The sequence below is a fragment of the Perissodus microlepis genome, chromosome 15 (assembly GCF_051167445.1).
Source record: "Perissodus microlepis isolate ML-2025 ecotype Zambia chromosome 15, ASM5116744v1, whole genome shotgun sequence".
Classification (NCBI taxonomy): domain Eukaryota; kingdom Metazoa; phylum Chordata; class Actinopteri; order Cichliformes; family Cichlidae; genus Perissodus; species Perissodus microlepis.
In genome coordinates, this window is record NC_140475.1 from 22,387,434 (window position 1) to 22,400,088 (window position 12,655).

The 12,655-nt window shown below is 39.8% G+C and overlaps 1 protein-coding gene across 1 annotated transcript in view; it reads right to left on the minus strand.

Moving 5' to 3' along the window:
• Positions 1-2,705: 2,705 nt before the first annotated feature.
• The window catches only part of aig1 (androgen-induced 1 (H. sapiens)), a 34,449-nt gene continuing 24,499 nt past the window's right edge, over positions 2,706-12,655 (minus strand). The window contains exons 4-6 of the mRNA XM_084952898.1: positions 6,882-6,997; positions 6,419-6,585; positions 2,706-3,310 (exon numbers count right to left, since the gene is read on the minus strand). Coding sequence (XP_084809024.1) covers positions 3,291-3,310; positions 6,419-6,585; positions 6,882-6,997 — 303 coding nt within the window. The 3' untranslated portion in view covers positions 2,706-3,290. The remainder of the gene's footprint in view (positions 3,311-6,418; positions 6,586-6,881; positions 6,998-12,655) is intronic.

Below are 12,655 nucleotides of genomic sequence, written 5' to 3' on the forward strand. Positions count from 1 at the left end.
AAAAAGGAAAAAGCTGTGTAATACGAGATGTGTAAAGGTGTTTTTATTATATTACTGTCACAAGAGAAGAGGTGTGTTTGTGTTCAAGGAGGAAGCAGATGCGGGGGGAGCTTAGCTGCTGACAGGAAGTGTTGCATTGATGTGTTTTGTGGGTTCACAATTTTAACCTTTGCAGTCTAAAGAAATCGAACTAAAAGGGTCGTGCTCCACCTTTCTGCTCAGCACAGAGGGGGAGGCATCTTAGCTTCTGCCTGTGCTTTGTTTTGCAAATTCTTTTAAGTCAAATATGTTTCAATCAGTCTGCATATATTTACTTTATGGTCCTAACTTCTCTTTCATCCTTCCTGCGTGTCTGTTTTCTTTGTCACATCTGTCCAACATTGAGAAACCCACCACATTACTTATTTTCTGTTTGTTCCCTCTTTATTATTTTTTTCTGCTTTGGTAATTTTCTGCACACATCAGTTTTATTTTCGTCTCCTTATTTAATTAGTTCCTCTTTCATTGTGGGTCCAACTGCTTCGGTTCCTTCTTTCATTCTTGACATATTTGCTTTCAGCCTCGCACATCTGGGCGACAGATCTCGATTTATTTTGTTCTGGTTTATTCAGCGGAGGCCTTGGCAATTTACAGCTAACGGGGTGTCATGAGTGTCATTCACATCGTGTCTTATTGTTGCTTGAAGTTTCCATTGTGACAGAGAGCTGGAAAACTCGGGCGCGGTGAATTCTTTCTCTCTTTGCTCACTGCTTTAACCCATCTCTGCTTGTGTGTGCGACCAGCATGGACACCGAGGCCAATATTACAGACTTTATAAATCAAAGTAGTGTGTAGACTGTTAGCGTCTTGTAATGTGTGTGGGTGTAATTAAGGATGAATTTATATTTCTATTCTTTGTTTTAGAGGCCTTATGAAGGTTTTATGACTAAACCGATGTTTTTATTAGTCTCATTATCTGATTATTATTCTCTAATTGGATGACTGAATTCTACCTGATGTGTGAGTGATTATATCAACACTGCTTTGTACCAATTGAAGGTCAGTTCGACCAAAACCTTGTGACTCAATTAAAAAAAAAGTGCTAAGTGACACAGTAGGAGAAATTTATCATTCATTTTTGCAGAAAAGGCACATAAAGTGAAAAAGGGGGTGTGGCTTGAATCTTAAATGGCAATGAATCTGATATGTTGCAGATATCAAATTCAAAATAAACCTTATTTCCTATCAAACTACCTAATTTATTGAAGAAGATGTCGATGAATCTCACCATCATCCATGGGTTCAACTTCTTATATCAGTGTTGGTCGAGTTACTTGAAAAAAGTAATCAGTAACTAACTACTGATTACTTATTTTCAAAAGTAATTAGTTACTTAGTTACTTTTTAAAAACATGATACACAACCTGAATAGGTGATAAAGCGATAGATCTTTCAGCCCAATTCTACTTTTTCTGCATAATCCATCATATAAAATGTAATCAAATGAAAAAGTCTCTTTTTAAAACTTGTTTTATTAGTTTTAATCTTTTAACTTTATGCATGAAGCAAACATTAAATTATATGCAACATTCTCTGACTGGAAGAAATTAGTTTATCATTTAAACCTATTTTCTGCACATTCCAGCACATAAAATAAAATCGTTTTTTGTGTTTAGGGGTTTTTTCGCTGTAAAAAGAAGTTTTCTTCCCACGCAGTGAACAACGGACGCTAATGTTTTTGTCACTTTTACGGAATGAAACTCAAAGTAACGTCAGTACTTCCACGCTTTAAACGCTGCACGCTCATACTCTCTCCCGCACTCGATATATTATCCATTTTTGATCTGCACGCAGCTGTTGTCACGAACGTCGCACTTGTTTATGTCATTGTCATAAAACACTCTCACAAACGAAATCACGGTTTCGTAACGCAGCGTGCTTACGGGAAAGTAACAGTAATCTAATTACTTTTTTGCAATAGTAATCCCTTACTTTACTCGTTACTTAAAAAAGGTAATTGGATTACTGCCCATCTCTGTTGGCGACAGATGTAGTGAAGTACACACATTGGAGGACCTTTGATGAATCTGTCTTTCAGTCTCAAGTACAATATTCAGCTTTCAGACACCTTTTTTTTCCAGGTGTTTCTTTGATTAGATGTGTCGCCATGGCCAGCTTTGCTGATGTTGTTGCAGAAAGCCTCGTCTCCCGTGACATGGTCTTGCTGTGTTTCTTACTCCAAATCAGATGGACTCTGGTCTATAGTATTCGGTAGTACTGACATAAATCTGATTGGCACACTAAAAAGGACAGAGCATGGTAAACAAGTCTAAGCATCACAGCTGAGCAGAGAGCACTAACTACTCTGTTAGATCCACTACTTCAATATAACTGCCAGGAAAAAGCTACTTTCTGTTGCCCCCTTTGTCACCATTTGACATACCTGTAAATGCCATGTTACAGCTGTCCTGATTATTATCAGTGGCCTCCAACAGCATCAATCAGGCAGGTCATCATGTAAAGTGTGGCTATATTTCCTGTCTTGTGACTTGCAATTAATATGTTTTGAACTTTGAACAGTTTGTTAAATCGACAGTCAGCCTCTGCACAGAGCTGCTGCGGTTGTAACTCGCTGTAACTCGCAGCCAAGACGAACCTGTTCTTGTAAGTTTCTTTGGTTTTTTGCAGCATCGAGTGCAACTCTGGATTCACATGAAGAAAGAAAATATTTTTAAATCAGACTTTATTGATAATTTACCGACCTCTAGTTTCTTTCACACATGTAGTGAGAGCGCAGGATGAATAGTACTAATAATAATAATAATAATCTTCAACACAGCACTGGTTTTCAATCATTATGAAGAAGCTAATAAAGAAATTTGTTCACTTGAATGTGCTCATTCCAGAAAAACAAGTCCCATTAATGTGTGTTTCCTTTCCCTGCATACATGTGTTACATACATGTGTTTGCTGTATGTCAGAGTTTATGTCCTATGTTTTATGAAGATGTATGTATGTGCATATTTCGTCCATGTTTTGTCCTCGATCTGCAGGATGGATGCTTAGCTTTCGCTTCTGAGGAAATGAAAGAAAGCAAACAAAAAGATGAGCTCTCATTCATTACCTTTTTTTCTTCCTTATTTACATTTAATCGATGATGCATCTGTCTTCTTCTTTTTACTGCGTAATGTTATGGATAGAGTTCAAAAAGTACGCGTCTTTTCCACGTCCAGAGAGATGTCGCTTGTTTGTGTTCTGGTGCTGTCCTGGGAGCGCGGGGCAGGAGAAGTCCTCTGAAACGATTCTGAAGATCACTCACCTTTGACCTTTTCTTTGAGACAGAGACAAAAGGGGCCAGATTTAGTGAAAAGATGGCAGGTGACCTTTATGTTACAAAAAATAGAAATCTGAGCATTTTTAGAGCAAAAACACGAGCCACCTTTGGTCCTTAGAGTGTAGGTGACACAGGTTAATAAGCAGGTGTGCGGCTACTCTTCAGAGCACATTTATGATTATTTGGTCCTTTTAACTGTGCATTTTAAATAATATTATGTTTTTGTTGCATTTAAGAAGAAATGCTCATGTATAGGCATGCTGTGAACACACAGTTACTATAAAGACACATGTTTTTGTGCAAATTAATCAAACTAAGTGACCTAATTTAATAATAAATAAAACAGAATAGCTTTGAAAATACTGCAAAAATAACAGTGACAAGCTTCATTTCTATAGCAAAGCACTCACAAGGTGCTCCACAATAAATAGCAGTATTAAAACATTACAAAGTATGTGAAATGAGTAAACGTGAGGCTTGAACAAAATTATTATAAAACATTAAACAAAAGCCAGCCTACACATTTTGTTTTGTTTATTTACTGAGGGGAACTGATTGTGCTGATCGTAAGAGGAAAATTGTTCCACAGTTTGGGCCAAAATGGCAAAAAGCAGCCAGATTCCAGCCCAGACCTGGAATCTATAACAGGAATTGATTGTCTGATCTGAGGGACTCAGGGGCGACATGTAGTGATTTTAAAGTAATCAGTGAAATTTTAAATTGGATTCTGTAGCAGATGGGAAGCCAGAGTAATTCTGCGAGGGCTGGAGTCGAGTGCTTGTGAGCGATATTTCTGCTGTGTTTTCTACTAACTGTAGACAGGAAACTGCTGCATCACTGAGGCATGTTTACAATGAGTTGCAATAATCTAATCAGGAGGAAATGAGGATATGGATAAGATGTTCGATTGCATTATTTGGAAGAACTGGTTTGACCTTTGCATTTCTAATCTGCGCACAGTGAGGCCGGAAAAGACTTTTGATATACTGATTGAAACAGAGACGTTGACAGAAAAAATTGCACAGGTTTCTAGGAAATTGCTTCGGGTCAGTTATCAGGACACTTTCAATATCATTTTGACTCCGGTCCACCCACAGACCAGGCATGCCGCTAAGCCAGCAGTGTTGGTGGTGAAAGCAAGCAAATCTGTCCACTGCTGTTTGGATTTAGAGTCCAAAGCTAGGGGGACTCAAAACTAACCTTTTAAATACTAAACACCACAACTGAGCTTCAGATAAACTAAGAGGATAATGAACCAGGTCATAGACACAGACTGTGACCCGCATTTTAGTTGTCAAAACATTAACTTTTTTGTAAAATTCTGTGTATCTGTTGCATAGTTTTTGCATTTTCAGTGCATCTGGAAAGTATTCACAGCACTTCACTTGTTCCATATTTTGTTATGTTACAGCCTTCATATTCAACTTTAAAATTATGCACATAACACCACATAATTTGAAAGTGAAAAAAGGTAGCTTGAAGTTTTTGCAAATGTATTAAAAACAAAAACATAACATACACATAAGTATTCAGAGTCTTTGCTTAATACTTTGTTGAAGCATGCTCTTTTTAAGTATGATGCTAAAAGCTTGGAACACATTTATGGGATGTTTCTCTCATACTTCCGTGCAGAACCTCACAAGCTCCACCAGGTTGGACGGGGTGTGTTGGTTCAAGTCTGGGCTCTGGCTGGGGCGCACAACGGCACTCAGAGAGGATCCTGAAGCCACTCCTTCCTTATTTTGGTCGTGTGCTTATAGAGTTGTTGTTGGAAGATGAATTTTCGCCCCAGTCCAAAGTCCAGAGTGCTCAGGAGCAGGTTACCATCAAGGATGTCTTTCTTTTTGCTCTATTCACCTGTCCCTCGATCCCAACTAGCCTCCCAGTTCTTCATGATGACAAACTTCCCCACAGCATCATGGAGCCTCTACCATGCTTCACCAGGTGATAAATGGCGCCTAGTTTTGTTTGTGTTTAAATAAATTTGCAAGAATTTCAAGGTAACTTTTTACATTTTGTCATTATGGGGTACTGTGTGTAGAACTTTGAGGTAAAAAATGAATTTAACCCATTTTGGATTAGGGCTGTAACACAGTCAAATGTGGACCAAGTGAAGTGCACTGAATCCTTACGGATGCACTGTAGAGAATAGAAAGAATCACTTACAGCAATGATAAGTGAAAATGACACTTGTTTTATTGCTAAAGAGCAGCGTGCAGCTACAGAGTCACAGGTTCTGTCTTACGGCAACAATAAAAAGGTTTTCCGCTCTTAAGCGTCTGTCCTTGTGTGTTTTCAGATCTCTGCTTGGAGCCTGATTTTGACTCTGTCGTCTCTGAGAAGCATCTATCCATCCATCCATTCGCTTCCGCTTATCCTTTTCAGGGTCGCGGGGGGCGCTGGAGCCTATCCCAGCTGTCATAGGGCGAGAGGCGGGGTACACCCTGGACAGGTCGCCAGTCTGTCGCAGGGCCAACACACAGGGACAGACAACCATTCGCACTCACATTCATTCGCACATTCACACCTAGTGACAATTTGGATTATCCAATTAACCTATCCCCACATGCTGCATGTCTTTGGATGGTGGGAGGAAGCCGGAGTACCCGGAGGGAACCCACGCAAACACGGGGAGAACATGCAAACTCCACACAGAAAGACCCCGGCCTGATGTTGGAATTGAACTCAGGACCTTCTTGCTGTGCGGCAACAGTGCTAACCACTGTGCCACCGTGCTGCCCAGCTGGGCAGCTTGTATCTAGTGACCGTTATTTTACAATGTTCGATTGGTTCTGAATCACATTTTATTCAACTTGAAAATAACAAAATAATTTCTTATTATTTCTTATTACTTCAAAAAGATGTTTTGCGACGTGAGAATTTAGCCTCGATGTGTGACAGCTGGTGTGTGTGTGTGCAAGTGTTGGAAGTTTGGGGGGACCAACAGCCGGTCCCCACGAGTTTGAAGGGATTTTTGAGACTCAAAATGTGGTTTTAGTGTCAGGGTTACAATTGGGTTATGGTTATGGTAGGTTTAGGGTCAGCATTAGGCATTCATTTTTGATGCTTAGGTGTGTGTGTGTGTGTGTGTGCGCGTGTGTATACCTGTGTGTGATTTCTCCCAGATGTAGCTGTTGAGGATTTCTCCGAGGACATAGAAGACACCAATTACTGCCATCATTGCACTGAAGAAGGCGACTCGAGCTACGGGTGCGATGCGCTCCAGCACCGGGTACACCCACACGCCCGTCACCTGGTGCACCCAACATGTCCTGAGCAGGCAGAGATATTGATGGGCTTTATTTCACACATCAGTTACTATACTGTAGTCCTTTGGCTTAAGTTGAACTAGGGGTAGAGTGGATGCTACACTGACTATTACTGTATTCTGTGGCATAATAAAATCAGTAGATTTCACCGCAAAGCTAAACATACGGAATTGTTGTTTGATTACATACTGCACCTTTAATTCTCCCATACTGCTAAATGTCAAGGCACTTGTTACTTATTTAGGACGTGTGGTGTACGCGGCATTTATTGACTGCTGAGAAGAGTAAACATTCATTACCAGAGGATATATCCCACACCGAAGCAGCACACCGCCGCCAGACCCCACAACCTGCTGGGATACCGATGGTGGGTGGTCCGCATCTCGATGATGATGAAGGGAAGAACAGTGGTGTGCTGAGCGAAAGAGAGGGGAACAGATGAAGGTAAGGATAGCTTCAAAACAGTAAACATCTTTCTGGCATTCATTGAGAGGTTTCTCTTGAACTACCCAAAACCGACAAAAGCAAAAATGGGAATTAGGGAACTAATTGCCATTTTTGGCATATTGTACCTACCCAATATTCATCGCAGCTACATCATGGACAAGGCCCAGCGCAGACTTAATTCTAAAGATGGTAAAGTGACTGCTGAAACTAGTTAAATCTTTGAAAAAGAAGTGCTTTCCTTTTCAAAGATTATTTTATATTACTAAACCAGAATTCCAGTTTCAAAAGGTCACAGTTACACAAAACATCAGGAAAAAAAGTTCACAAATCTTACAATCTTTACAGGACAAGAAGGTTACAGCTTAGTTTTAACCTTGGGGTGCTGAAGGCCACGGAAACACTAGCATGATAATTAACATGGCTGGAGTAGATTGGTGAGACTGAAGATTTTTGAGACTGAGACGATATCCTAAAAGTTTGTTTAATTGAAAACGACTTTATTATTATTTTTTGTTTGTACTGTAATTAAAATTTTTTACCAGCTTGATAATGTTGAAGTCATAATGACGTGGATAAGAAAAAACAAAAGGATTTTAAAACGCTTTTTGATTGAAGCTTAAGTTCCTTTATTTAGAGACAACCACCTAGTGGCCATTTGTGGTACTGCACATGAAAGTAGCCAAGCTATAAACAGCTAACACTTTATTATTATTGTCATCACCATTATTGGAAAAATCTCGATTATGAAGACAAAGCCATGACTCTATTCTGCTCTGTATTCCTTTATCCAACCAGCAAAACAAACAAGGAAATAACACACTATCCACCAGCATTTAATTTTCTTTAATTGATTCATTTCTGCAGTCCCAGAAGTCCAGAAAAACTGGAATAAAATAAATAAAATAAGATCCCTGTACTCTTTTTACATTACATGTAACCCCAATTGTCACTGGTTTGGTCTGTTTTTAATTATTCATTCATCTCTAAATACAGAATGCGTGCACGTGTGTGTGTATGTGTTTGTTTTTGTGTTCAGGCACCAGAGTTATCCATCTAAACACAAAAGTGCCATTTAATGGAGGTCACGACATGTGGTGCTATTTTCTCTGAAGCCATTTCTCACAAAAACACATGAGAATTGTCATTAATGTGACACACTCACAGCTGTTTGCACACGCACAAACACACACTTCCTGCATGCTTGTAACATCTGTCTTATTCAAAGTCCACCAAACATCAGTAATTCAATCATTTCATCCCACTATTAAAGTCCACTAGTGTGCACTACTATCCAGCAGGGGGCACTCACACACATGCCTACAAACCAAAAATCAAGCATAATTGTCTCAGTAGAGTTTAAACCTCTTACTTCACTTGCTCTCAGAGGAGCACAGCTGTCGATCTGTGTGTGTGTGTGTGTGTGTGTGTGTGTGTGTGTGTGTGTGTGTGTGTGTGTGTGTGTGTGTGTGTGTGTGTGTGTGTGTGTGTGCGCGTGCGCGTGTCCAACCTGAGAAGAGTCAAACAGTTGAGCCTTTTAGTCTCCAGCAGTTGAGCTTGTCGGATTTGTTATGTTACAATGGGATGATGTTCCCAGACGGACAGCTGGGAGTGATGCTGTTTGTACGATGCTGTGGGCTACAGTGGCTGTACACGCTGGTGCATTTAATTCAAGTTTCTCCTATAAGAATTCTTTATAAGGAAATTCATAAACGATAAATGCCTGCATCAATGTGAACAGCTAAAAATGGAGTACCCAGCCACAAACTGAAGAAACAGCTGTAACAGAGGCGCAAAAGACAACAAAACTGTAATTCAATCAATTAACTACACAATTATGCAACAGTATCCACGCTTCACTCAACAAAGTAACAGATTAGCGGCTCGTATCTCAGCAGGTTCATTGTAGGAGATGATCTCTGCTGGTGTGTGAGAAAAGTCGCTGCAGTGACAGAAACTGAACGCTTTCAGGTGCCACCTTAGTTACTCATGCATAAAGTTCAGATAAGCAGTAAATTATGAAGGAAGCATATGGTTAAAAATAAGTAGCCTTAAAATTTAAATAATTTCTGCCATTTATGGTTTCCTCTTTATATTCACATGCCGCGTGGGCCAGAAGTTCCGAATGCTAATGCACGCCACGTTCGTCATGCATCTCTTCATATCTGTAATCGGGTTTAAGACACAGATGTACAAAATGTTCACTTCCTGGTTCAGCTTTTTCCTCTCCTTGATCATCACTGATGCAGGTTTTTTTTCCTGGAATAAAGTTCAAGAGAAGGCCACAACAAGTCCAGCTTTTTTTTTTTTTTAAGTTCACCATTTTATCATCAACATTCGCCAACATCTTTGGCTTTGTAGGTGGGATCATTTTGTGCAGAAACAGTCATATGAAATGCCATTTTTATGTGAGAACCTGAAGCGGAAAGATTGGTTTAACAGAGGAAGTTGATAACTTCTGCCATTATCTCAGATGGGTTTCAGCTAAGACATGTCTGTGAAGGTTCTCAGTCATCCAGGTCATCGTAGTCAAAGGAGCTTGCAAAGAAAAGCATCTGGACTTCTTTAAGTTGCTTAAGTTGCTTCAGCTAAGACAGAATGATCGGCTGAGTTTTTTGTAGTTTAGCCCTCTGCTCTACCTTCTGAGCTGCAAATGTCTCTAATAAATCAGTTTATACATTTCGACAAAGGAAAACAATAAGTGACCTTCAGATTACAGCAGAATTTCAGTGTTAAGTGTTCAGTATTAAACTTCTCATTGTCTGAGAGACAGGATGTGTATGTAGCATACATGCCAGTAAGTAACAACACTGCATCGTTTATAGAAAACAATCTTTATCAGATCAATAAGTGGAGTGGCCCACACTGATTAGCATCACTTTTGTTTTTCCCAGTCTGATTAGCTGATCTTGTGGCTTTACAGCCAGACTGAGGAGCAGACAGAGCTAAGTGATGGCTGGTGCTGGATTTTCTTCATAAATACATTTCAAAACAACCACCTTACAAATAAACGAATGAATCTAAAAAGAAAAAACAGCAAGGAAATCAGTAAGTGGTAATCTTTCCTTCAATCATCAACGGTAGCATGACTTTTGTGGCTTGCCAGGCTTTAATCAGATGCTTGCATAACACCAAATGATTATATAATAATGCAGCCAATATGCATAATTTCTAAAGTCCCTGAAAGCTACACAGGCTACAAACAAGTGACATACCCATACTCGCTGCAGCTTACAGCCTTCTGAAGAACCACAAAGTGCATTTGGACTAATGAGCTGATCACGATTAATCTGGGGTGATTATATATGTACACTACGGTGCAATACAAACATGTAGACTTTTCATGTTTATCTCAGTCAATGCTTCTGAATGAAACTGGAGAAAATTGTCCAGTCTGGCCACAGTGCTATTAAGCAGTTTCAAGGTCTCTTGCTAGCTAACATGTGGTGCACGAACAATGAAACCGGATTCATTTCTAATCATTAAAATATTTAAAATTTTAATCAATGTGACGGATTCTTTCATTTACTGAATATCATGTTTAAAAGTGAATTTAAGCAGGACGCATGAGGCCCACTCACTGGCTGTGAATTCACCGGACAATGACCAATGACTCTTATGTGTGCAGTTGGACATCACAAAGTCTTTGCACTTGAGAATTAGCAGGCAAAAACAACAGATTATTCCCAATCTATCTGCTGTATATATCCACAAATATCACACATGCACCTTCTTCAAAGAGGTTCATAAAAGTTCAAGGCTGCTGTGCATGTCTTAAAATGGCTTTAGTTTCTGTGTCTGTAGGGAATCAGAAAGTTTTAGTGTCTATTTGTAAAAGCAGCACTGATCTGTACACTGATCGCGGTGTCAAAGCCTGACCTTGACTCCTTTTCAGGCTTCCCTTGAAGCACTCGGAAAGGTCAGAGTGGAGATGCCAAGAATGCACAAACTGAGTAACAATATAGCTCTCTCTCCTAGGGTCTTAAATTTTAGGTTTCTCCTCCTTCATTATACTGTACACACAGACACACAAGCAAATGTCCTGACGCTGCATTTTTCCCCCGTGCGCCTCAGAGGAATTCCAGTCTCCCGGTCAAGTATAAGTTTAGTATCTGCTGAGAGGACGCGTAAATAATACTCCCTTTATTCCCTCTGTCCCTCTCGCTCTCTATTTTTGCTCCTGGGTCTCTTCCTTTGTTGTCCTCTCTCTCACCCTCTCTATGTCCATCTCGCCCCAGGAGGTTTGCGGTTACACTCCAGCAGCCAGCTTTCGGCCTCCGTGGAAAATCCCCCCTCGCCAGCAAACAGCAGTGGTGCGATCCTGTGGTCTGGGGCTAAAAATGGGACAAACCATCTCACACAGAAATACACAGCTGGGGGCCGGGTGGGGTCACATGACTGAGGGCAGCTTCGCGAGGTCAAACATCTTCCAGAGGCAACGAACCGCTGAAACTGACGCATCAGAAAAAAAAGCTTTACTGTGGGAAAGGATTTAAAAGGAAACCATCTGACTTGCAAGTTCGAAATTCACCTCCAAAATCAAAAGAAAACATTTTATTCGAGAAACACTAACCATGCTATTGATTGGCTCTTGAGAAAGGTGCTACAGCTGAAATTATGACACTCAAGTGGTAGTTAGTATAACAAGTAGGCAACTTTGGTCATTTTTGCATCACTGCAATCATCAGTGGGTTTTAAATTAAACGATCAAGATGTGACTGAAGTGCAGATTTTCAGTTTTAATTCAAAGGCTTAAAAAAGTTTTACATTGACTGATTACAAATTACAGCCTTTTAGTAGTCCTCTGTTTTCAGAAGCTCAAAGGTAACTGAACAATTGATTGACAACCAGTATCATGACCAGTTGAGGCCTGTTTCCTTGTTATTCCAAGACAAATTAAGCAGACAAGAGATCTTGAGGTAAACTTGCACTTGGAAGCATTTCACAGGAACTGGAAATATTAGATCCAAAGAAGGAACGTCAGCTAAGCAACAGCAAATGCCTAGAAAATGTGGATGATCGCAGAATTCTTTCCATGGTTAAGGAAAACCCGCTTCCCAACAGCTGAACAATCCAAGAATATGGTGCACCTACCTCACTGGAGGTTTCATTCTCCAAGTCTACAATCAAGACATGCCTTCATGGATGGAAATACAGAGGTTTTACAACAAGGTGTAAACCACTGGCTACACCCAAAACAACAAGGTCAGATTAGACTTTGCCAGAAAACACTTAAAGTACAGAGGAAAAAATCTTAGGATAAACCCACTACGGGTTTATTGATGATGTGACTGCTGACAGAAGGAGCCGGATGAATTCTGAAATGAATATGTTTGGGTAACCTTGAAAAAATAAAATTCATGATTGCATTCATTGTATCCAGGGATACTGTGGTGGGTATTATTCCCTCAGAGTAACTGATGATGAAAGTATTAACTGGTTACAGCTCGTTTTACTAGCCGTGTCCACTTTAATCAGTTTAATTTTCCCATGTGTTTATTTAAATGTATGAGAAATATATGATTGGTGTATAAAATATTGAGTGAGTGCCATTCTAGACCAACACAACTTCTTAACTCTCCACAATAACATCAAATTGACTCTTTTATTAAGTTAAACTGACACTTTT